The sequence below is a fragment of the Molossus molossus genome, unplaced genomic scaffold (genome assembly GCF_014108415.1).
Source record: "Molossus molossus isolate mMolMol1 unplaced genomic scaffold, mMolMol1.p scaffold_m16_p_20, whole genome shotgun sequence".
NCBI lineage: Eukaryota > Metazoa > Chordata > Mammalia > Chiroptera > Molossidae > Molossus > Molossus molossus.
The window spans coordinates 37019829-37045918 of record NW_023425356.1 but is presented as its reverse complement, the minus strand read 5'-3'; the positions used below and the strand labels follow the sequence as shown (position 1 = coordinate 37045918).

The following is a 26090-nucleotide window of genomic DNA, read 5'->3' as shown; positions in this document are numbered from 1 at the left end:
AGAATTAGTATTTTAAAATATTTACTCAAAATTCAATCGACATAGCCCTGGCCGGTTGGGCTCAGCGGTTGGAGCGTCGGCCTGCGGACCAGAGAGTCCTCCCGGGTTCGGTTCCCGCTAGGGGCACGTACCAAAAAAAAAAAAATTCAATCGACATAGACACCAGGCTAGGGAAGGCAGAAGGGGGGTAGAAGTGGGAAGGAGGGGGTCAGTGGAGAAAAAAGGGGACCTCTGTAATACTTTTAACAATAAAAAAATCTAGCGTGCAGAGAGAAGAATGAAAACACGCCCACACTTTGCAATCCTCTGTGGTAAAGGGAGCTGTGTCCACGTTTCCTTCAGCCTCGCCTCTTGGCCCCCATTTTTCTGCCCCTGCCTGGCATCTTGCTCACTGCCCTGATTCTGTTCCCAGACGCCATTGCTTTAGGTCAGCTCCTGTCACTGCAGTCTGCTGGTGGGACACGAGCAAAACCCTCCACCAGTAAGAGAGCCAAAGGGCCCCTCCATCCAGATCCCCAGCAGGCACATCCTCCCTTCCTGGAGTATGAAAACCAGCAGCTCCAGACTGTCCCCAACCAGCCTGCAGACCCAGGGAGGGCCCCAAACAAGGCTTGTGTCTGGAAGAAAGCCCAGCTACTAGAGAAGACCCAACACCACCTCCTCATTCCCCTTCTCAGCTCACACTGCCAGTCCCATGTGAATTGAGATCTGCTTTCAAATCCACTCCCTCCTCCATCCCGCCTTTGCCTTGCCCTGATCAGTTCAGTGATTCAACAGCATTATCAACACGACCAAATTTCTTCCATTTTTTTATTTAGCAAAATTCGAGCTTTCTGTAGTTGAAGTGGATTTGGGATTTTTAATAACTTTTTAAAGAAAAACTGCTGTAATGAGAGGTTAAAAACCTCATATGGTTCATTTGTGGACTTTTATACCATGGTGACTTGGCTATGTATGTAGTCCTAGAATTTTAAGTTCATTTGCATTTGAATTTAGTCAATTTAAAATTACCTAAGAGACAGCTGCTGGACATGAAAATTTACATAGTGTATTTCCCTACTAGAATTAGCCCATTGTCAAAGAAATGCCTCCCCACAGACACTGGGAGAGCAGTGCCTTTGCTATTCTCTCTTCTTCTATTACCCTCCAACAGAAGTGGGGCTTGGGGTTAGAACAAGAACAACAACAAAAACATATTTAAAAGGAGGCATTAGGAATAAGAAACCCTTGGCTTTAAAGGTCTAGTGTGCATGTGCGTGTGTGTAAGTAACGTTTTAACCCATAACCAGCGATTAGCACAGACATGTTTGTTGGAAGGAAGCTTGTTCTTCGTCGTTAGCATTTATTTTGATGTTGTTATTCCAGCTTGCTCTGTCACCATCCCCTCGGAACCCTGCCGAGCCCATCGCCGTGCAGAGTAATCAGCAGCTGGCACTGAAAGTGGAGGGAGTGGTTCAGCACGGATCTAAACCAGGACTCTTCCGCAGAATTCAGTCTGTCTGTCTGAACGTTTCCTCCATGCTACAGAGTAAATCTGGGCAAGACTACAAGGTAATTTACAAAAGAGGCAGAATTGTGATGCGATTTTATCAACTCAGTGATGGAAGTTTTCCATGGTCAAGCAGATTGCAGTTCTACCTCCCCAGGGATCAGATGGACATGAGTTAAAAGCATATATTGGGCCCAGCCGGTGTGGCTCAGTGATTGAGCATCGACCCATGCACCAAGAGGTCACTGGTTCGATTCCTAGTCAGGGCACATGCCCCGGTTGTGGGCCAAATCCCCAGTGGGGGGCATGCAGGAAGTGGCCAGTTGATGTTCTGTCTCATCAATATTTCTCTCTCTCCCCCTTCCTCTCTAAAATCAATAAAGATTTTTTTAAATTTAAAAATAAAAGTAAAAGCACATATTGTGGTGTGAGGCTGATAACAATCCTTCTCTTTTCCCTGCCTGAACCATTTGATAGACATCCAGGCAGACGGAGATCAAACTATGAGTATTATTACTGTTAGAGCCAGGGAGAAACCCCACTCAGTGCCTGGCAGCAAGAGCTTCTAGCCTTGTACCTCGGAATTCAGTTTTCCCACCCAGCTTCAGCCAATAACACACAAAACCTGCCCCTGTAAAACTGATCGTGGGGGGAGCACCCGAAGCCCAAAGAGAAGATGCTTAACTCCCCATGCCCAGTTCCAACCCCGGAACTTAACAGTCTTTGGGGTTCTCCACCTCCTCTGGAGACCAGATGTTCATCTAATGAAAGGTCCTTTCACATGGAAACATCAGTGAGGAATAAGTGTTTCCCTAGTCCCCCTGCTCCCAAAAGAGCACATCTATTTATTTTTCTCTATTTTAAGTAAATTTTAACATTTTTATCTTTTTTTTTCTTTACTGATTTTTAGAGAGAGGAAAGGAGAGAGAGAAAGATAGAAACATCAATGAGAGAGAACATCGATTGGCCGCCTCCTGCATGCCCCCCACTGGGGATTTGGCCCACAACCGGGGCATGTGCCCTGACCAGGAATTGAACCGGTGACCTCTTGGTGCTTAGGTCGACGCTGTACCACTGAGCCACATTGGCCAGGCAAATTTTAGCATTTAAAAAAAAAAAAGAAAGTGCCCTGGCAAGTTTGGCTCAGCTGTTAGAGCATTGGCCTATGGTCCGGAGAGACCCGGGTTCGGTTCCCGCTAGGGACACGTACCTTGGTTGCAGTTTGTCCCCGGCCCTGGTTGGTCATGCGGGTGGCAGCCACTCGATGTGTCCCTTTCATGTTGATGTTTCTCTCTCTCTTCCTTCCACTCTATCTGAACAAAATATCGAAGGGTGTCATCAGGTGAGGATAAAAAAAAAAAAAGAAAGTATATAGCATTGAAGTACGATGGTCAGCTAAAGTAAAATCTTTCCTTATGGGTATATCCCTAGGAATTTGCTGCTTTGATATCATGAGGTAAGTTAACCAAAATCATGCTTGCTTTGTTAGCCATGAATTCGTGCCCGTGAAATACCAATCTTCCAAATGAAGAACATTCTTTCCATTAGACATCTCTTTCCAGCTCTGTGGTGGTTTATTTACAGTAAATGAAGCCAGGGATCAAATATGTAGTTGCATGAAGAGTTGTTCAGATGCTCAAATTGCTTGTGTCCAGGTTTATTGGGGGCATGCTTGAACTGAGGTTCATAACAAGGAAAGGGGTATCAGAAGATAAAAAGAGAGCATTTTATTCTCTTTGATGGTTTTAGGCTAAAAAGCCAAGAAGCAGTCTGGTTTAAGCCATTATCACTTTATTTACTTTGATATTTACTCTCTGGCACTTATCACCCAATCTGATAAAGCTCAGTCTTCTTTCCCTTCCCCTTCCCCTTCCCCTTCCCTTCCCCTCCCCCCTTCCCCTCCCCTCCCCTCCCCTCCCCTCCCCCTTCCTTCTCCTCTCCCTCCCCTCCCCTCCCCCTTCCTTCTCCTCTCCCTCCCCTCCCTTCCTCTCCTTTGACTTTCATGACCTAAAGCATGGTGCCTTATGTAGCCACTCACTAGATTTGGTGACTGATGAAAAAAAATCGTTGACTATATTTAGAGTACAACTGTTATGTTTGGGTGATCTCTGTTGTTACAAAAGATCATAGTGGGACTTTACATAGTTAACTGTCTGCAACTCTCTCCTCACTTTGAGTTTGAAAGAACAGTAACCATTATTCTCTTTGTTCCTTGTATATAATGATTTTTGCTATTAAGAAAAAATCCATTCAAACTGAGAAGTACTGGTCTTCTGCTCACTGTATTGAGAGGCATTGACTGAAGTCAGGAAGCTGACATAATAAGCCATGTTGTACATGATTGCTGTGTAGTGTTACTTGCAGTGAGTTTGCAACTTAAAATGCATCATCCATTCAGGTCCTTTTCTGGTCCTTTTAAGGAAGTTGTTGTTTGATAGGCATATTCTTTAAGAAAATTAAAACCCTACAAAAGTTGAATGTGCAAACAAAAAACAAAAAAGTACCTATAAATAATTGTAAGATCTGGAGTTGGTTGGTGACTTTATTTTATTAACGTTAGAGGTAAATGACTGGAAAACTGGCCTCATGCTAACTGCTTATTGAGACAAAGCTTCAGGGCATGTTTATATAATTAATTATACAACAGAAACACACAAACGTAGAACAATCTGGTCAGTTACTCATTAAGATTACCTTTATATGCAGTCTCAGAAAAAGTGTCTCTCTGACATACTTCATCTTGGGTTGAGGTAGGGATACACCAGCAGGTGCTATTCTGTTACTTAAGGACAATGGCATGAGTGTCTATCTAGCTAAATAAATGAATGAGCCCATAAATCTGTGTTTTACAATATATTGTACTGCCAGTTTGAATAAGACACTGATTAAGTGAGCGACGTTCAAGTTCTGAAGTTAATTTAATTCTAAAATTAATACTAAAGGAGGGACGAATCACTGTATTACTTAAGAAATATAAAATCAGACTTGCTAAGAGTAAAAAACCTCGCTTACATGTACTTAGTGTTATGTTCCTTTTCAGTCTCATATTTTAAACTCTTTTAAACAGCTGTTTGCACCCTGTTTCTTTAGAATGTCTCTCCACAGACTAAAGAAAGATGGGACTTGGAGTTGAGGTCGGGTAAGCAGGTGTAGGGAGGGAAACATCTCTCTTCTATCCTCTGAGTGTCTCCAGCTGGGCCTCATGTTAGGCTGACATTAGGCATATTAACAGAAGAGTGTACAAGTGTTATTAGAATTTTACTTGTAGATGGGAATCTTCACAAGAGAATGAAGACCGAAAGATGTGACCAGAGTAGAAAGCTTATATATCTTTAGATACAGAAATGATAGGTTCATGACAAAATGATGAGACACAGGGATTTGGGCTTGGGGCAGTAAGTCGTGGGGAAGTGACTAGGAGGTCTGTTGGGGGCAGTGGGCAAGACTAGTGGGAGATAAGGTTATTTCAGTAGGTTTGTTTGTACAAATCCACTCGGCATCGATGCCCAGCCTCTGGGGATAAAGATGTTCTTCTCTTCCTGGTATAGGGAGGTTACCTTGCTTGTGGGAAATTTTACAGCCTGTTTTAGGTAAAGAGGAATGGGACGGGGCAGGTCAGAGAGCCCTTTCTACATCTGTTGTTTCTCAAGTGACGTTAGCACAAAATAGGATGCCACAGCAGCATGTTTTGGGTGGCATGTCCTGGACTCCTTCACCAGGAAGAGAGGCTAGCATATGAAGGGGTTGAGAAAGGCTCTGGGAGCTCATCCTACAGGGATAGTGAGGAGTCAGATCACTGCATAACTAAGTGTAGGCTCTGCAGTTAGCCTGCCAGTGTTAGAGGCCAGCTCCACCACTCACTACATGACCTTGAGAAATTACTTAACCTCTCTGCCTCAGTTTTCTCTTCTACAAAGCAAGGATAATAAGTGTACCTACCTTTTGGTTGTTTGCATGGATTAAATAAGCACTTAGGGCCTCGCTCTTAGTAATCACTCAATAAATATTAGCTGTTGTTATTATTTAACAATTCTTTTATTCCAGATACCCAATGACAATATGACCAATGAGATGGAGCAGAGGGTTGAGCCTCATAACGATTACTTTAGTACTCAATTTCTGTTGAACTTTGCTATCCTTGGAACACACAACATTACAGTGGAATCTTCAGTGAAAGACGCCAATGGTATCGTATGGAAAACTGGTCCCAGAACTACCATATTTGTAAAATCCCTGGAAGACCCTTATTCCCAGCAGATTCGCCTGCAGCAGCAGCAAGCCCAGCAACCATTACAACAGCAGCAGCAACGAAATGCCTACACGCGGTTTTAACCCTTGACGAATGCACTGCGGACTTTATAGGGATTGGTTAAATTGGCAAACTTACTTTGCTTTTTCATATGCATTAAGATATGAAAGTTATAATGTGGAATCCATTTACTCATTAGTTTCTGTAATGTAATATTCAAAAAAAAAAAATAAGGGTTTTCTTAAAAATTTTATTTGAGAAAAATTGGGTTCCTAACCAGAAAGATTTTTTTTTCCTTGTTCCGTTAACCGGGTCCTTTATCTCGTATTTAACATTTTCATTCTTTTATTATTCTTTTTATTGTTGCTGAGCCTTTTTCTTTTAAGTCACATATTGGGATCATTGAATTAGTTATTTGACTGCTTCTCTAACAAAATGTATCACTAGCTGCCTGACACAGACCTGTGATTCTGAGCTAGGCCTTGGCAAGTTCTGACCGGCAAGTGCAGCGTTGACCGGTGGTAGTAGAGACTGAGTCCTCCCATCACAGGGCTTGAAAGTGTCTCCGGAAGCATCCAGTCTTCTGGATCATGAGAGCAGGCAGACGAACAGCACTGAAACATCCTACTATGTTATTTCAGCTACTTACCTATGTGTTGCGTGCTAAAGCAAACTTAATTATTATTTTAGTATTTAATTGACCCAAAGTGCAGCTAACAATTACATAGAGAGATTGGAGATTAATAATTTGTTTTTCTTTCTAATATGTGTGTGATTGTGTAGACTTTTTACATTGTTTCTAAGAGTGAAAAAAAAAGTACTTGCATTTAATATCTTAATGTTTTAAGGTAGGAGGGCAGATCTTTGTTGTAGTTTCTTCTTGGCAAGTTGTGTAATGCTGGACTTGGCTGTCTAGAAAGAACAGTCCCTTTATAACACAACCTCAAGTAGTTGGGATGCTCAGGGAATAGCAGTTTCTGGTTATCTGGAAAATCTCTTTTTTTCTATTTCAATGCTGGTTAAAAACCATTATAAAATCTAAAACTGTACTTTCTTGTCTTAATACAGTATACTAGATCTAATTTAACTGTTCTTTCTTGATTTTGGATCATCAGTTCTTTGGGATCATGATTCTGAAAATCGGGGATCGCAACATTGCAGATATTGATGATATGGGCTGTTGGGCTCAAAGCAGCTCCCACGACAAAGCAGGCACATTCCTTGGAAGTTTCTTTTTAAAATAAATCCCTCAATTTCTTTGCTTGTGTTTTGCCTTTTTCTCTTTAAAATTGACATTGGCTCAAAGGAGGGATAGAGTTTAAAGGAAAAAATGAAGTGTTTTTTTTTCCTTGTCATATGGCCTTTGCAGATGCAACATGATTGGCAACTCAGGTCCCTCTAAGATTGCTTGGCTTTGTGAGTTTTGTCACAGCACAACATAGTTCACTGCCAACAGCCAGAACATTGTCACAAAACATGTAAATCTGCAGAGGCCACTGCAGATGACTTCCCTTTATAAGAGGCCCTGTTGTACCCAGTGTGTGATGTGCACAGTTGTGACAACGTCTGGGAACATAAGCTTTAGGAAGAATTCAGAGTGGTGCGCAGGACACATGCTGGGCCCCTGCCCTTGTAGCAGTAGAGCTGAATCAGAAAGAAGTTTCCACCTTGGGCCCTGATGAATTAGCTCTGTGACCTGGGGCAAGTCACTTCATCTCTGTGGACTTGAATTTCTGTCTGTAAAATGACTGAATTAGACTCGATCGCTTGACTCCAGTCCAGAGTTTTGTTATGGGGGACTGAAAGACCAAAGATTTCTTTAAAAGGTTCTTAAATTGGGAAAAACCTTTTTATTTTTTTTCCCATTAGATGGCTATTTTCAGAAGGAAATTTTACAATGTTGATTTCATATTTCTGGTACTGTTTCAAGGCAGAATTCTCTAGAAAAGAGGCAAATCTTGGGAAGATATGTTTTTGATAGCTCTAGTTATAAACTCTTTGATTTGTTGTACTACAGAGCCCTGCGCAAACTTGGAAAGGAATTATAAAAATGAAAACATCCAACTAGTTCAGAGTATGAAAATAGTTCTGTAAAGCAAAAAAAGGCTATTTTATTTCAGTATGTCTGTTAGATCCATGATTGGGACTCTGTCTGATATTATGTTTGGTATAATATCTACTGCATCTTTGGCATCAGCTGTTAAACAATTATTTGCATTTCAGAGAAACTGTGTTTATAATTTCAACACTAATGAATGAAAAGAGAAATATTCAAGGAATTATGCAGAAAAAAAATACACATACTGATTATGAAGTGAGCGTGTTCCCTGAATTTAGAAATATGGATAATAGCCCTGGCCAGTTTGGCTCAGTGGTTAGAGCGTCAGCCTGGGGTCCAGAGAGACCTGGGTTCAGTTCCCGCTAAGGGCACGTACCTCCGTTGCGGTTTGTCCCCGGCCCTGGTTGGGTTGTGAGGGTGGCAACCACTTGATGTGTCCCTTTCATGTCGATGTTTCTCTCTCTCTCTCTCCCTCCCACTCTATCTGAACAAAATATAAAACAAAAAAACAAACAAACAAAAAACACCTAGAAATATGGATAATAAAGGGCACTGGCTGATTGATTTTAGGAAGACAGGTCTAATTTTTCTCAGCGTTAGTGACTTTGCAGTATAACCTAGTGGTTAGGAGCACAGCCTCCGAAGAAGCATTGTCACAGCCCAAACCCTAACTCTCCTAACTTTGTGACCTTGGACAAGCTACTTGTTTTCTATGCTTCCGTTTCCATATTCCTAAAATTGGGGTGGGTGCGAGGATTGAGTTAATTTAATTTTATTTTTTTTATCCTCACCTGAGGACATCTTTCGATATTTTGTTCAGATAGAGTGGGAGGGAGAGAGAGAGAGAAAGAGAGAAACATTGATGTGAAAGGGACACATCGAGTGGTTGCCACCCACACGACTCAACCAGGGCCAGGGACAAACTGCAACCGAGGTACATGCCCTTAGCAGGAACCGAACCCGGGTCTCTCCAGACCGCAGGCTGACGCTCTAACCACTGAGCCAAACCGGCCAGGGCAAGGATTGAGTTCATATAGAAGTAATGTATGTAAAGCACTCAGAAGGTGCCTAGCGCATAGTAAGTAGATGCGTGTGTTTGCTGTCATTATCATCCTTGCTGGTATTCTCTCTTTTTCACAGTGTTAGATCAGTTCTTCATCTTAGCATTTTATTTATTTAAAATACAAGTTAACTTTTTCTGCCACAAAACACATTTATGCTATCTTTTCTCATATTCAACTTGGGTACATTTGAGTATTAACAAAATAATATTAACCTAAACAAAATGGAATTTCTGTCTACAGCAGTATAAATCCTATTTAATTAAAATATTTAAAGACATATATATACACGTGTGTGTGTGTGTGTAAAGAAAAAATATTTAAAGACAAACATACAGTCCTGGCCGGTTTGTCTTAGCAGTTAGAGCATCGGCCCGCAGACCGGAGAGTCCCAAGTTCAGTTCCCACTAAGGGCATGTACCTTGGTTGCAGTTTATCCCTGGTCCTGGTTGGGGTCATGTGGGTGGCAACCATTCAATGTTTCTCTCTCACATCCGTGTTTCTCTCTGTCTTCCTCCTTCTCTCCCTCCTGCTCTATCTGAAGATAAATGCAAAAATGTTCTCGGGTGGGCCCTGACCAGTTTGGCTCAGCGGTGGGAGCGTCATCCTACGGACCAGAGTCCTGGGTTCGGTTCCCGATAGGGGCACATACAAAAAAAAAAAAATGTCCTCGGGTGAGGATCAAAAAAAAAAAAAAGACAAACATATAATGAAAATACTTTCTCAAGCTACTGATTGCCATCAAGAGTGATGGCGGGGAGGGGGGAATCAGTGGGGGGAAAAGGAGAAACATCTGTAACAAAAATTAATCAATAAAAAAAAGTGATGGCAATTGTATATTACCTATTTAGAAAAATATGCCATTTAAAACAGATTGTGTGATATGACCTTTCTAGCTCAAACCAACCAAGATGTCTGATAATTTGTAACTGCAGGATAAAAGAGATGGTTCACAAAAGAACCAACCAAACCAGATCTTCAGATTGGGGTCCCAGAGATGTCAGTTTAAGTTTTATTTAAGATCACTTGCCATGGGTGTTTGGATAGGTCACTTGATCTTTCTGTGCCAATATCTGCCAGCAGTATTGAGAATAAGATGACCCTGCTACCTGGTACATAGAGTATATGCAGCTCTGTCCCAAAGAACTTTCTGTGGTGATGGAAATGTTCTAAGTCTGTGCTATCCAGTACAGCCACTAGTCACATACAGCTACTGAGTATCTAAAATATTGCTAGTCTGGCTGAAACTTTTATTTTCTTTGAAAGCAGTTAAATTCAAAGAGTCTCATATGGCTACTTCCTCTAGAATTGGACAGTGCTAGAGTGTGAGAAGTGAAGAAATGAGACCCACTATTCCCTTAGGACCTAGGTAGCTCTTAAGATTCTAGATGAGGACTCTACATTGGAATTTTTTGACACACCAACAGTTTCCCATAGAAGAGTGTGCAGATAACAAGGCGTTCGGGGTCTGTGTATTTGCTTTGCATCTGGTAATACAATGCCATGTCACTCAACCAAACACCTAGCCCTGTTCTTTTTTGTTTGTTTGTTTGTTTTTGATCTCTTATCCTTTTATTTTTTTATTATTTATTTATTTATTTGTTACAGATATTTCACCTTTTTTACCCCATTGGCACTCCCCTCCCCAACCCCACCCCCACCCTGTCCCCGGCTTAGTTGTCCATGTCCATTGGTCATGCATACATGCACATAAGTTCTGTGGTTTATCTCTTCCCATCCCCCCACCCCCTCTTCTGAGGGATGTCAGTCTGTGCCCTACTCCCATGTTTCTGGGTCTACCGTATTCCTCAGACTGTTATGTTCATTATATTCCGTATATAAATGAGATCATGTGGTATTTGTCTTTTTCTGCTTGGCTTCTTTCACTTACCAGCCCTGTTCTTTTTATGTGCCCTTGGATTTAGCCTATGTCACCAGCATTATAAGTATGATGGGATGTATTGAGAGAAGTCAAAAAGTCTGGTGAATTGGCTTAGATTTTCTAACAACGGCACTCCAGGAGGTTGTGGTCTTTCCATATCTTCCCCGAGAACACAAAGACCTTTCAACATCATGGGCTATGTATTTTATTGGCTTGGCTGGAGCTAGTCCATTATCCCGTGGCCTGTAGTCTAAAGTACTGATTCTATGAACAATTTAATCTTTAATCGTAACTGGGATTTAAATAGAGTGAATCATCTTTTTCTTAAATGACATACCAGGACCTGCAGCCACTGATTTCCACATTCTATTTAAGAGTGCTAAATGTTGTAATTTAACTATTTTCAAACCTATTACAGTTGCGAAACACTTTTCCGTCTGTACCTTTTCTTGTCCTTCTGCTTGTTAATCTCTCCCAGAGCAGTTCTCTCCTGCACAGCCAAGTCTGTTGTACAGTTTGCCCTCTTTGCTTATGCTTTAGGTGTGGTTAAAGATTGAAACTTGATGAAATGAGTTTGGGGATTGTCTTCCTTATGGATCATGTCTACAGGTGTAGCGTTGGTGTAATGATACCTACCTGGCAAACTGAGACTAAAATATAGTTTTATTGTTTTTTCCAGATAATTTTTTTAGTAAAATCATGAAGGTGAAGTAGTATCAAATGAATCAGAACAATCAGGAAAATGAACTTCTTACCCAATCAGTACCCTCAAGAGTCAGGATGAGTTCAAGAAAAACAGGTTGTATGCAGAGAAAGAAGAACCTGTTGGTTTTCTTGGGAGATTTTATTTGTGGATTTTGATGAAGCATATTTGTGGCTGTTAATCACAACTATTTAAAATAGAGGACTAGGACAAATAAAATAGGACCGACTTAGACAGGGGTTATGAGAAGATACTAATGTCTAGTTCTCCTGTTTCCTGACACCGTGGAAGGTGAAAGTAGGCTGTGTTGCCTCAAGAGTTCCACCCCACCGCCGGAAATAGTGAAGCTAATGATACCTTTTGCTTATGTGTCATCTCACCTTGAGGAGATGAGCAAAGTGATGGTGAATTGGTAACACTTCGAACCCTCACCTTGCTTTTCCCTTCCCCACCCCCACCCACCAATGAAGGCAGACAGCATGAGCCCCGAAGGTCTCCCCACATGACAGGAGATGTAGATGAAACGCCTACTGTGGAAATGCCAGTCGGGGAGAGGGCCTTTCGTGGGGTGAGCCCACACCATGCCAGGCCCTGAGCTGTGGGAGGTACAAATGGAAACTGACAGAGCCCTCAACTGACAGAAAAAGACCTATTTTCAGAAAATGTGAAGAGGGCTTTATAAAAGCTGTTGACAGAGCACAAAAAAATTGCCATTTCTGAAATTCTGATGGTATCTTTCTTTGTGTGTAGCCGTCAGGACAGGCTCCTAGATGATTAGAAAACTGGCCATCATTTGGCATTTTCTCCTTTTGCAGCACTTGGAATACAAGTGTTCCTTCCTGCTCAGAGAGCCTCTTCTTGACATAATCAGAGACAATTGAGTACCCACTGCTTGGAAGCCAGAGAGGAACAGAAAGAAGAGCATTTGGAAAAAAGGTACACCCCTAAAGTGTAAAGTCAATATTTAGCCTCAAGGAGCTGGGAGCACACACTCAAAAAGAAGTAAATATTGTCTCATGTTGCAGAAGCTGCTGCTGCTTCTGGCCAGGCTGTTGGATGACATGAACCCCTTTCAATGTCACATTTCAAGTTATCCGGGCATTAGGGAGAAATGACTGCAGTCACAGAATCACTTAGGCAGCATCGGATCTATCCTAATTAGTGTTACAGTATCCCCTGGGATACTCAAAAGCTTATTAGCCATGGCTAGACTTGTCTCGGTGAGCACATCTGGAACCTTCTTGAGGGCCCTTGACACAGGAGAGGCCTGTGAGTGTCCTAAGCACTCCTGTCCCTGTCCCCTCCCCCACATGGCAACCAGGAGTAGCTGATAGAAAGCATTTTTCCTTCACCCTGAATACTGGAGGTAACTCAACTGAGATCACAGGGCACAATAGCTCAATCAGCAAAATTTGCCTGAGTGGGAGTTTGTAAACTGAAGCAGATTTCCCAGACCTATGCCAAAGCCTCAGCCAACAAGGACACAAACAATTTTGAAAACAGATGACCTTTTATTTATTCAAGAAATGTTTATTGAACACACACAGCCTACCAGGAACTGGGATACAATGACAGACAAGTTCCTTGGGTTCACAGCTATGCCACTTATTTTTGCACAGACCGTGGGAGGGAGGGCTTTGATCATGCTGGGTGGGCCTGAGCTTCCTTGGTGGTTGATCATTTCCTCCTGTGGAAGGGGAAAGGAATGAGTTTGCACAGGTCTGTATCCAGGTCAGAGTCACTGTCTTTTCCTGTGTGGCCCTTATCAGCCTGAGCATCTGCCCCTCCCATATCTAACCTCTTCACAGTTCACTAAGTTTTTTCTTATATCCACCCTAAACCCCTCATGGTGATCTTAATTAACCTCCTGCTTCAATTCTGTGTGTGTGAGGGAGGTGGTAAACTCCCCAAAACCTTGGTCACAGGAAAATAGAAATAGTATTAATCAGAATGCAGTCTCCCCTGACGCCAGCTACGCCACATTGAAAAACCCATCTGTCCCTCCAGATCTGGCAGAAACACACGTGCCCTGATTCCTCCAGCCAGACCTGACATTGTACTGGTCCCAGTATCGAATCCAGTCTTGTGTACGATCCACTGCCTGACCCTTGGGGTTGGCATAAATGTGGACAAATGGTGGCTAAAGTTACCCTGTCCTGTTAATGGAAATGAGCAGCTCCCTTCACTGCTCCAGGCTCCAGGTTTGAGTCTCAGTTTCCTCTCCTAACAGTTGTGTGAGCTTCAGCTTCTTCATCTGTGAAATGGGGCTAATAACTGCCCTGCAGTGAAGATTAAATATAATGTTACATGCACAAACCCTGCTGCTTGGCAGGGGCTCACCAAATGTTGGTTGCCTCCTGCCTCTGTGGTGGAGTGGCCAGCATGGCCTGCTGGCTCAGACAACAGCAGGCAAAGAAACTTTAGCCTTGTGAAACAGTTATGTTGCAGATCATCTCTGCTTTAAAGGAAAGGGGTGTTCCAGGTCATTTGAGAACCTAAAGGGAAGTGTCACCAGCTCAACGAGCCAACCCAGGCTTCTCTGTCATTCTTTCTGAGTCATTTAGCAACTGCAAAATAAATGGGCTTATATCCAAGGTTAGTTCTTGCCATCACATCGACTGGGCACAAGCCCCATGATTCAATGGACACTTTCTACCTGACTGATCAGGTTTTGGAGTTTTCTCTCTCTCCCAAACAGAACATGAAAGACAAAATTGCAGTAAGAAATTTAGGTTGGGCATAAGGAAGAACTTCGTGAACTGTGAAAATAATTAAATACTTAAGGAAGGTAGCATTTGGACTGTGTGAGCTATTTTGTCCAACCAAAGTGATGCCTTTGTCAACAGCCTCTCTGAGCTCTTGGCCCCGTTCTGCCGGCAGGAATTCATGCAGGGCAGACTCCCCTACCGAGGGCTCTGTCTGGGAGATGGGGTGTAGCCTGCTCCCCACCCAGCACATGCCCTCCAGACAGAGGGCTGAGGCAGTACGCTGCAGATATAAATAGCCCCCTCGTGACTCTTTCTGTCCTTAGAGCAAATGCCTCTGGCCACTGGGGGAGAAGCGGGAGGGAGGGCCCCTGGAGGGAGAGCCCCTGAGCTTGACAGCTGAGAAAAGAGGGAGAGTGGAGAGGTTATGTTTTCTCTCACCTCCTAAGTGTGTCTGTATGTGTTTATATGAGATATGTGTCTAGGCAGGGAGAGGAACTGTCCTACTTCTGAGGAAGGGGGACTCTCCATCACGGTGTCTCTTCGCTCTGTCCCCATCCTAGGTCACAACCTCGTTACCTCTCCCTGGACTGTCACCTTCGCTCCCCATTGTCCTTGCTGCTAGTGTCTGTCTCTTCTGAGTACGCCTTCCTACTGCTTCCCAACTCACTCCTCTTGTCCCGTGGGGCCCTCTTCCCAGGGCGTCCCTGATACATCCGGAATCTCTTCTTTTTCCCTTTCTTCGCTCATTTTTTTTTTCTTTTCCTTCCCCCCACCTTTTTTTCTTTTTCCCCCAGGGAGTAGAACCTCCCAATTCACTTTGAGGGGCATCACCACAGCCCCCGAAAGCGATGAGATTTGCTTGCTTTCTGCACCTGTTTAACCTGCCGCTACGACAAACAGCGGTTCTGGGTTCAGGTGCCTGGTTCAGTCTCTCGTTTACGACCCCCCACAGTGCGACTCCAGCCTACACCAAGCCCCACCTCTCACCACCCCTCGATGTACCCCAGTCTGGGGCATAGCTAACTTCCTGGGCATCCCGTGAGCTCGGTTGGTGCATTCTCACCCTCATGGCTTTGTCCCTGTTTTCCCTCCACCTGACTACTGCTGTCCTTCACTGAAAACCCTGTCCCTTCCACATTCTGACTCACCGGCCAGGCGCAGTTGTCAGGGTTCCTCCACGGCCTGTATCCTGTTCACAGTCGGGCTGCCTGGCCCTCCCGCTCAGCGTAAAGGTGGACGCATGGTGGCTAATGTTACCGTGTGCCACTGATAAGAACAAATGGCTTCCTCCACTGTCCCACCCCTATCAGCCTCTGACTACTCCTTGGCCTCCAGCCCTTGTTCACATCCCTGCATGGGGCAGCCCTGACCAATCCGCCTGCTAACCTGGTGTCCGCCTCGGAGACAAGGGGTGTGAAGCAAGCTTTCTAGCGCTGAGCTCCGAGCAGTGGGAAGATGGAAGGAGCAGCCCGCTGGCACCGCGGAGGCTCAGTGGTGGTCGGCAGTGCAGCTCAGGCTGGAGGCCTGAGACAGGAGGGAGTGGACCAGCGCCTGGAGCTCGCAAGAAAGTTAAAAAGAGTCCGACCTGTGACTCCGTGGTTGAGCGTGGACCAAGAGGTCGCTGGTTCGATTCCCGGTTGGGACACATGCCCAGGTTGTGGGCCCGATCCCCAGTGGGGGGCATGCAGGAGGCGGCCAGTCAATGTTCTCTCTCATCGATGTTTCTATCTTTCTCTCTCACTTCTCTTCCTCTCTAAAATCAATTAAGGGGAAAAATGATTTTTAAAAGAAAGGACCATTTATCTGTCTGAGTCCTTAGAGTCTTCACTCTCCTCCAGCAATAGCTTCTCCTGGGCAGAATTTAGACTAGGTTGTCGCTTTGAGTGATTAGGGTTTCACCTTCCTGCCAGGCTCTTCCCTTTCCATCCTTTCTCCCTCCTTCCCTTTCTCTGTCTCTCCTTCCTTTTTCATGGACTGATTGTACCTGTTATAGGGAGGGCCCTGCACCAGGTCGAGTCCCTGCTCTCAGGAAGCTTTGGTCAGTGATTGTCACACATGGTAGGGTGATCAGTGTTTGGTGCGAAGGGCGAGCAGAGGTACCAAAACCGCACAGAGGTTGGACCTGAGGAGTACACCCCAGTATTGTTCTCATTGACTGAGGAAGTCTATACAGTGCCAGAAGACCCTGCGGGAGGTGGAGTGAGCAATGAAAGATACAAAGAAAAGAAAGGCAGAGAAAGAAAGCCGAGGTGGCCACTCCAATCCAGCCTGACTCCAGAGCCAGCTGCAGCTCAGGTTCACACGGCTCCAGTACAATGCTTTTCCTCCTGTGTGGGTCACCTGTCAGACTGCCGGCCCGCTCCTGTTTCCCCGCACCCCCACACTCCACCTGCTTTCAGCTACAGCTTCTACTCCACGAGCTTGAGACCACAGGGCCTGGGCGGCTGGACCTGTGACAGGGGACCTTGGGAGTCAGACAAGACAATGTTTTGTGCTATAGAAACAGTAAAAGAAAATGGCCAAGCTGATTTCGTGCCCAAGGTTCCCCGAGCTGCCCGTGTGTCCTTACAATGCGGTGAAACAGTCTTCTCTGCTTTTCTTTTGGGCACTGCCCAGCACATGATCATTCCCTAGTCAGAGGCATCCACAGTGCTCTGGGACGTGGAGGGTTAAAGCAGTACCGCAAAGACGAAAAACAAGCTCAGTCTCTTCAATATCCAAAATAAGACTTTGAGAATAAAAGGGACAGGGTTTTTGGCTATAAAACTAGAACAGAGAAAGAACAAGGGATAACCATGGCCACCTGAGACATGCTGAGGTTCTCCTTGCTCTCGGATTCCCAGTGCCTTTCTCACCTCCAGACCTTTGTACACACAGCCTTCAGCGTGCAGTGCTCTCCTCCCTACAGCTCTGTGTAGGTAGCGGGCTCCGTCAACCTCTGAACATTGCCCAGGTTAAAGTCCTCTCCAAGAAGCTTTCCTGAAGGCCCCACAGAGCTGGGTGCTACCCTGACCTTCTGGTCTGCTCTCTATTAAAGCACTCAGCTTCTTTTTTGTTGTTATTGTTTTGTTTTGTGAATCCTCACTTGAGGATATTTTTTTCCATTGATTTTTAGAGTGGAAGGGAGGGAAGAAGAAGGAGGGGGGCATCAATGTTAGAGAGACACATCAATTGGTTGCTTCCTACACGACCCCAACCGGGGCTGGGGATCAAACCTGCAACCCTTTAGTCTGAGGACTGACACTATAGCTACTGAACCAGACGGGCCAGGGCAGCACTCGGCTTCTTATAACTCCTTGCTTCTATATCTGTCTCTTTTTCCATGTGAACATCCACAGTGGGGGATTGGGAGTTCATCTTTGCACATAGTAGGCAGTCGATCAAGTGTAATTACTTAATGCAGAATTCAGTTTCAAGTGACCTAGCCTTACTTAATACAGTCTCTCATCCTAGAAGCTTACTCACTGAGCACTGATTATAAACTCAAGAGCTATGCTCAGCCCATGCTAGGAATTTCTGGTTCTCAGTCCTCGACTCCATAGCTCAGCTGCTTAGGTAAGTCTAAGCAGTACTGCCAGGGGCCCAGCCCTCCCTGCTATGCGCTCGGGCAGCCTAGTAATACAGCGGGCACCACTGTAGCCTCCACTCCTAGACAGTGGTGTAACCCAGAACCTGCAGCCTCCCAAGAGGAGTCAGACCTGGGCTTGGCTCCTTTGTGACCGAGGTGAAGCTTTGCCATCTCTGTCCCTAGGCTTCTGTTTCTACATCTGTCGTGTTGTCGTGGGTCCTAATTAGAAAGCTCTTAGAGATTCCTGAAAGGACTGTTATTGTTCAGCTGCACAAAGGGCATTATGTCACAGTGGTATAAGAGCACAGCAAACAATGTAAACTAGGAATAATAAGGGCACTTATTCCCAGAAGCACATTGATTGAAACCACAAAAGCTCCTTGGAACAGGGCTCGAGAATTGTAAAAGCCCGAGCGATCAACAACCCCTGTGGGAGGGGAGCCCATGCCAGGCTACTGCTGGAGAGTTCATTTCTTCCTTGTTGGCAGGCCACTTTTGTCCCTCAGGTATTCTCACTCTGGTGAAATGTCCCTGCTATAATAAGCCTAGCCTATTTGCTGGGTTCTGGGGAGAAGACACCATTACTTCTACCTCCTTGCATAAGAAGCAAAGAATTGGCCTTAGCGCAGCTCAGTTCAGTTCGTATTCTCTATGATGAAGACAGGTCTCTAGATAATAGAGACTTCAGTATCACTTTTGCGTCTAAAATCTGCATAGCAGAAATACCATCTGGGTCACACCTTGACCCAGCCATCACTACCTCTAGTCAGCAAGTTGGAAAACCACAAGATGCAATGTGTCTACAAAAAATAGAGGCACCTTAACAAACAGGTCATCCTGGAGTGGAGAAATAGGTTTCGTGTGGCTCCGACAGCGGGAGGCAGAATCTGCACAGAGAAAGATGGTGGCTCTGGTTGCATAAAAATGCAAAACTTCCAAATGCCCCAAATCACCACAAACCCAAAGATAAAACATTACACTAAGCATTATGTTAAGTAAAATAAACCAGAGAAAGGCAAATACTGTATGATCTCACTTATATGTGGAATATGGGGGGGGAGCGGGGGGGGAGAATACATTGGTTGCCAGAGGTGGGTGAAATTGATGAAGAGGGTCAAAAGGTACAAACTTCTAGTTATAAAAGAAATAAGTCTTGGGGATGTCATGTACAGCATGGTGACTGTAGTTAACAATACCGTATTGTATATTTGAAAGCAGCAAAGAGAGATCTTAAAAGTTCTCATCACAAGAATAAAAAAGGTTGTAACTGTGTGTGGTGATGGATGTTAACTAGACACTATGGTGAACATTTTGCCATATATACAAATATCAAATTGTGTTGTATACCCAAAACTAATATAATGGTCTATGTCAATTATATCTCAATTTAAAAATTAAGGGAATATATTTGTAACAAGTACTATCCTCAATATATAAAGGTTTTTAAAAGTCCTAGAGAGCCCTGGCCGGTTTGGCTCAGCGGTTAGAGCATCAGCCTGCGGTCCTGAGAGACCCGGGTTCGGTTCCCGCTAAGGGCACGTACCTCGGTTGCAGTTTGTCCCCGGCCCTGGTCGGTTGTGCGGGTGGCAGCCACTCGATGTGTCCCTTTCACATCGATGTTTCTCTCTCTCTCTCTGTTCCTCTCTCTCCCTCCCACTCTACCTGAGCAAAAAATGGAAAAATGTCCTCGGGTGAGGATAAAAAAAAAAAAAAAAAAAAAAAAAACTTTAAAAGTCCTAGAGAAAAATACCAGCAACCCAGCAGAAAAATGGGTTAAGGATGTAGGGAATCCACACAAGAAAAACTACACATGGCCAATGAACAGCTTTTATAAAATGTAATAATGAAATAAATGTAAGGAAAAAAATGCCGGTTTAAACACTGAGATTTACATTTTTACCTATTAGCTCTGGCCAGTTTGGCTCAGTGGTTAGAGCGTTGGCCTGCCGACCAAAGAGTCTCGGGTATGATTCTGGTCAAGGACACGTACCTCAGTTGCAGTTCGGTCCCCGGCCCTGGTCAACTGTATTTTCATGTAATAAGAGTCTGAGATGTCTGTCAAAATATTAATAAGGTGGCTCTTTCTAAATGGTATATGTATTACTTAAAATAAGCAGAAGGTTTGTTTTAATATATTTTTACTGATTTTAGAAAGAGGAAGGGAGAGAGAGAGAGAGAGAAACATTGATGAGAGAGAACCATTGATCAGCTGCCTCCTGCAAGCCCCCTACCGTGGATCAAGCCTGCAACCCAGGCATGTTCCATGACCAGGAATTGAACCTGTGACCTCTTGGTGCGAGGGAGGATCCCCAACCAACTGAGCCACACCTTCCAGGGCTGTTTTAATATTTTCAATGGCCTGCAGTAGGAAAAAAATAATTTACCTCAGCTGCTAACTTTCCAAGATATGTTACAGGCATAGAAAAAGAATTTAAGCCCTGGCCAGTTTGGCTCAGCGGTTAGAGCGTCGGCCTGCGGTCCGGAGAGACCCTGGTTCGGTTCCCGCTAAGGGCACGTACTTCGGTTGCAGTTTGTCCCCGGCCCTGGTTGGTCGTGCGGGTGGCAGCCACTCGATGTGTCCCTTTTGCATCGATGTTTCTCTCTCTCTCTCCCTTCCTCTCTCTCCCTCCCACTCTATCTGTGCAAAAAATGGAAAAATATCCTCGGGTGAGGATAAAAAAAGAAAAAAAAGAAAAAGAATTTAAGAATATATTACTTTATCACTTAAGCCTTGAAACATGAATAGAGCCTCCCCCCTCCCCCAAGTGCAAGGCCATGTACATTGTAAACAGTATTTGGTATAGCAAATACAGGTTTACGAAAACATTTTTTGAAGCTCTCTGGGTCCATTTCCTTCTTTACGTGCTCCACCTACTTTCTGAGATTATTCCGGCAGGAAAGGTGTTTTAATGTTAGAGACCCTCAGCTGCCGCCACATTCACATTTCTGTCAACATTTCACAGCTGTTTACTAGGGCAGGACCCCGAGAGGGCAGGAGTGGAGGCTCTGGCTGAGGGACACCTGAGTGGGGGTGCAGGGGCGTTTTCCACACCCGAACACTCGGAGCCTCTTGGACTGCTGGTCTTGACTCTGCACCTTTCCCCCTCCCACTAAGACCAGCCGGTCCCTTATGCATGTCCTTAGCTGGCCAGTGCAGTGAACTAACGCTGCTCATCCATGAACGGTCACCAAGTAACTATGGATGTCTCCTCAGGGTGGGCTGTCTCCTCCATCTTCTGTTCAGGTTTCTAACCACAGCTCATTCTCGGCCTTTCCCTAAGCCTTCCGTCTCTCTGTGTCCGACAGACTAGCTCTGAAGCTCAGAACACCAGCCAGGGCCCTGGAGGGAGTCTGGCAAGGATGTCTCCATGACCAGCAGGCCTGTGATTGCCCTCTACACCCTTCCCTTTCTGCGTCTTAAAACACAGCTCACTGTATCTGTTGCGGGGTCCCAGAAAGGGCACAGACCTGGGGTTGGGGACTCGAGGCAGTAAGGAAGGCTAAGGGGAGAGAAAGGGCACACACCAGATGCCCAATTGCTTTATTATTCTTGGTAATAAACTATTCTTCCTCTTGCACATTCCAAGTTCTTCCAGTCCTCACCTGGTTATGCTCTGTTGTTCATGCCTCATGTCACGCTGGGCCACAAGGGTCAGCTGCCCAAATTAGGGATCACTGCTAAGGTTGCTTCCAGGCCTGAGATATCACAATTTTTTTAATCTTTCTCTGTTTATTTCATTGATCCACATAAACTAGCCAAAACCTGGAGAGGCCAACGGACTCAACTAAGATCTCACACTGAGCAATGACTGGCTGGGTTAATAGCTCTGGCCTTTGAGTCTTTCTCACAGAGCTGGAAGAGACCTCGAGCCCCCTGTGGAAACTTCAGACCCATGCATGCAGGGTTCAGTCGGTCAACAGCGTACTATATATGTTCATTTTTAAAATATTCCTTGATATACAGACTGACAAATCTCAGAGGGAATGGGGGAGGAGGAGCGGAAAGAGATTAACCAAAGAATTTATATGCATATATGCATTACCCGTGGACACAGACAGTAGGGTGGTGAAGCCTGGGGTGGGGCAGCAACCAGGAGGAGAGAGCCAATGGGGAGAAAGGTGGAGGGGGGACATCTGTAATACTCAACAATAGAGGTAAAAAAAAGATTTATTATTGAGTTTATAAAGCAAGTAACAGAAAGGTACAGAAAGGTATGCACAGTATGTATATTTGTATTAAATAGAAACTGTAATTAAACACTGCATTTTCTGTTAAAAGAAAGAAATTTTAGGCTTATCATCTGATCACTTGCAGTCTTTTCTGTGAAAATTATGATTCTCTATTAAAATAATATTATAAATGTGAAAATAAAATAAAAGATTCCTTGATAATTTCCAACTCAAACAGTTTTTAGTATGTTAATTCATTTAAAAATATTTGGCATCTATTGTAGGCATCTATTGTATCCTTAAACAAACTGGCTGTAGCACCATTAAGTTCTTTATGAGGACATTTTTATTCAATCTAATAGCATTTCCTATTTGGAAATCAGGAGAGGGCGGCTCTGGGCAGGACATCTCGGCATTTACCAGTCTGTGTTAAATCTCCAGGCTGCCTGCCAGGCATAGTCTTGTGATTGGAATGAAGAGCAGGAAATAGTGTGCAAGTGAATCAGGCAGAGGTCAGAGAGAAGAGTTGCTTGAGACTGGACAGCCAATTGCACAGTCATAAAGTGAGCAAGAATTGGATCATTCTTCCCATGAACATATGGAGGAGAGAAGAAAAGATGGAGACCCTGGCCATTTTGGCTCAGCAGTTAGAGCGTCAGTCTGCAGACCAGAGAGTCCCGGGTTCAGTTCCCACTAAGGGTATGTACCTCGGTTGTGGTTTGCCCCTGGCCCTGGTCGGGGTCGTGTGGTTGGCAACCACTTGATGTGTCTCTCTCACATCGATTTTTCTCTCTCTCTCTTTCTCCCTCTCTCCCTCCCTCTCTGTCTGAAGATAAATGCAAAAAAATGTCCTCAGGTGAGGATTAAAACAAAATGTCCTCAGGTGAAGATAAAAAAAAAAGAAAAGAAAAGATGGAGATGTCACCTGACTGGTTTGGCTCAGTGGTTAGAGCGTCAGTGGACTGAAAGGTCGCAGGTTTGATTTTGGTCAAGGCACATACCTGGGTTGTAGGTTCAATCCCCAGGGTCATGCAGGAGGCAACCAATCAGTGTGTCTCTTTCACATCGATGTTTTCTCTCTCCCTCCCTCCCTTCCACTCTATCTAAAAATCAACGGGAAAATATCCTCAGGTGAGGATTAACAACAACAAATAAAGATAGAGATGTAATGAATGACCTGACCAGAGAGGAAAATGCTAAAGATAGGAGGGCTGGGAATAGGCATGAAGCACAGAGAGGAAGCAGGAAGCTTTGTCAGGGTCCACCCAATACCATTTGTATTAGCCAGAGTGACAGAGTGTGGAAGCCTACCACTATGAGTATTAAGGAGTAAGGAATGTAGTATAAGAATTAGATCTTACACAATTGTGGGAGGAGCTGGAGGAGCATAGATCTGAAGGTCTGAGAGGAGTTGAAGGATCACAGAGCAGTCACTAACAAACCCTGGTGCAGGTGAACAAAGTGGAGCTTGCAAAAAGCAAGGCAGGTCTGGCTGCTGGCATGGGGCTCATGTAGATCTTTGTTTGTTTGTTTGTTTGTTTGTTTGTTTGTTTTTATCCTCACCCGAGGACATTTTTTGATATTTTGTTCAGATAGAGTGAGTGGGAGGGAGAGAGAGAGAGTAACATCGACGTGAAAGGGACACATCGAGTAGTTGCCACCCACACGGCCCAACCAGGGCCGGGGACAAACTGCAACCGAGGTACATGCCCTTAGCGGGAACCGAACCCGGGTCTCTCAGGACCACAGGCCGACGCTCTAACCGCTGAGCCAAACCGGCCAGGGCTCATGTAGCATCTTTGGAAGGATGTTGCCTCTTAGTAGATACTGCCTGTGTGAATTTGTAGGGGAGCATCTGATGGAAAGCATAGTAGAGTCACTATTGGTCAAAAGGGCCAACAGAGTAGAGCAGGGAAGGGTTGAGAACACATGGGAGCCTGCCTACATCTTTGTGTCTCCCCCCGCCAGCTCCATCCAATGGTGGCTTTCAGAGCATGATGGCTGCTGCTTCACTGCTGCCTCCCACATCTCATGCAACTTCAGTTTTGGTCAACTCTAACCAGAATCATACAGGGAAGGGGGTGCTGGGAAATATAGTAACCAAGGTGACCATCGAACAGTCCAACACTCTGATCGAGGAAAGATAGGAATACACTCAGTTCTTAACACACACAGAGCCTCACATTTTTGAAGTTTGAAAAATATTTATGGTAGAGAGGAAAGCTTGTCAGAGGGTTTCTGTTCATCAAGACTTGGGTTGCAAGTGACAGAAATCCTTAAACTGGCTGAAGTGAAAAAGAGGCTTTTGAGAAAAATCTTGGGGTAGCCCAAAGACTCAAAAGAATAATTGCCGGATAATGCCAGGACAGTTCAATAGAACTTGACACCATAAAAACATACTCTTTTCTTGTTTCCTTCTCTGTCTCTTATAGCCTCATCTCTGGATGGTGGCCTCATCCTCCCAGTCTTCCCATGTGGCGGCTCTGAGGTTACAGTTCTATAGCAACTTGACCGGAAAGGAGAGAGGGTTTTTCCTACCAGCTTTATGTAGAAAAACCCCTATTATTGTCATTGTTTTATTGGTCCTTGGATGAAACCCCAGACCAATTGCTATGACTAGGTGAGTAGGATGTTACTTTGAAGCTGGGGTCACATGTCCACCCCTGTGACTCCAGAGGTACAGGTCAGGGTACTTTGATCAGTAGCCCAGAACCATATGGAGAAAGAAAGGAGCAGTTCATTCGAGGAAGGAAATTCTGTCCCCAGAAGAGGAGGAAAAGGTGCTAGGCAGACACTAGGGCTCGATCCCCAGTGGGGGACATGCAGGAGGCAGCCGATCTATGTTTCTCTCTCATCAATGTTTCTCCCTCTTCCTCCTCTCTCTCTAAAAATCAATAAAAGCATATTAAAAAGAAAGAAAAAGGAGAACTAGAACTCTAACAGAAGACTGCCAGGGGATGCATGAACAGTCTGGTTTATAGATCACCCTAGAGATTTGGGCTTGGGCTCTGAATCCATGTTCCAGGGCCTTATCAGCTTATTTTCCTGGAGCTGGAAGGACAGACTAGAGCCAAAGTGATTACTCAGAGGCCAAAGGTCAACAGACATTATTACTTGAAGTCTGACTTCAGCATGTAGAGAGGTGGAGATGATTCATGGTGTGTGTGTGTGTGTGTGTGTGTGTGTGTGTGTGTAATGTGAGGTAAGAGAAATGTTATTGAAGTAACCCAGATCTTTTCTAGGAGAAGGAAAGGGACCTGAGATTCGGGTTTTGGGTGCTCTGAAAATAGTAGGCAATTTTATTTTTCTTTAGGTTTGTCCCTTGATTATCCACTCTAACCTGTTTAAAATGTGCAGATACTCTAAAACTTCTCTTTAGTTAACAGTGTAATTTATGTCTCCTCTCTGATTTGTCTCATCAGTGGTTTCCACTATGCACCAAAATCACATGTGGAGCTTAAGAAAAGTTCCCAGACGTGAGGTCCGACCCCTAAGTCCTCCCTTTCTCCTACCCCTTGTTTCCCCACCCCCAGTTTCAAGCTCCACAGAGGGGTCCAGTACACAGGCAAGATGGAAATAGCTCCTTGTGCTGCACAGCGCTCTCCATCGCTCAGAGACATTTTGTGTGCTCCATCTTGCTCGATCCCCCACAGGTGCGGGAGGAAGGCCGGGCTGGGAAACTAAGGATACGACAGTTTAATGGCGTTCTGAAGGTCAACAACTCTGAGTGGTGGAACTGTGTGGCCTAGAACCTGGTTCTTTGTTCCTGGTCCATCAGAAAGGGCACCTAGGGCTTGGTCTTGCCCACTGAGGAGGAGTGGCAGGTGAAAGAGACCTGACTGATGAGAATAGGTCCACTGCTCTATGTAATGGATCGAAGTAATACACTCAGGGGGTACCCCGAAATGAACACCTCCCATAGACTGAACCCTTCCTAAAATGTACCATCCGTGTACTCTCTCCTTGCCTAATGAAGGTGCCCACTTTTCCTGCCTTGGCAATTACTGCTTTGTGACTTTTGGAATACTGCTTGACCTCATTGATTCTTGGTTTGTCATTTGTACCATGAGAGTGTTTGGCTTGGGTTCCTTTTATTCTAATGCTAGATTGTTGTCTTGTTCAATGAAGAGCCCTTGCTCATGATGTGATTGCAAAAAAGCTAAAAAGAGGCCTCTGTTTTCCTTTTTTTTTTTTTATCATC

At 44.6% G+C, this 26090-nt stretch overlaps 1 protein-coding gene and 1 non-coding gene across 5 annotated transcripts in view; one reads left to right on the top strand and one right to left on the bottom strand.

Annotated features, from left to right (window-relative positions):
- Positions 1 to 12357, top strand: part of INTS7 (integrator complex subunit 7) — a 78107-nt gene extending 65750 nt beyond the window's left edge. Inside the window, exons 19-20 of one of the 4 annotated variants that reach the window (XM_036272843.1) lie at positions 1366 to 1551; positions 12259 to 12357. In XM_036272843.1, coding sequence (XP_036128736.1) covers positions 1366 to 1551; positions 12259 to 12324 — 252 coding nt within the window. In that variant the 3' untranslated portion in view covers positions 12325 to 12357. Of the gene's footprint in view, positions 1 to 1365; positions 1552 to 5533; positions 5997 to 12258 lie in introns of those variants that run through there. The other 3 variants (XM_036272844.1, XM_036272841.1, XM_036272842.1) reach the window with 3 other exon arrangements.
- A 2587-nt stretch (positions 12358 to 14944) lies between these two features.
- Positions 14945 to 15073, bottom strand: LOC118638047. The gene has a single exon (XR_004961015.1). It is a non-coding gene; the product is annotated as a small nucleolar RNA SNORA68 (small nucleolar RNA).
- Positions 15074 to 26090: the final 11017 nt, after the last annotated feature.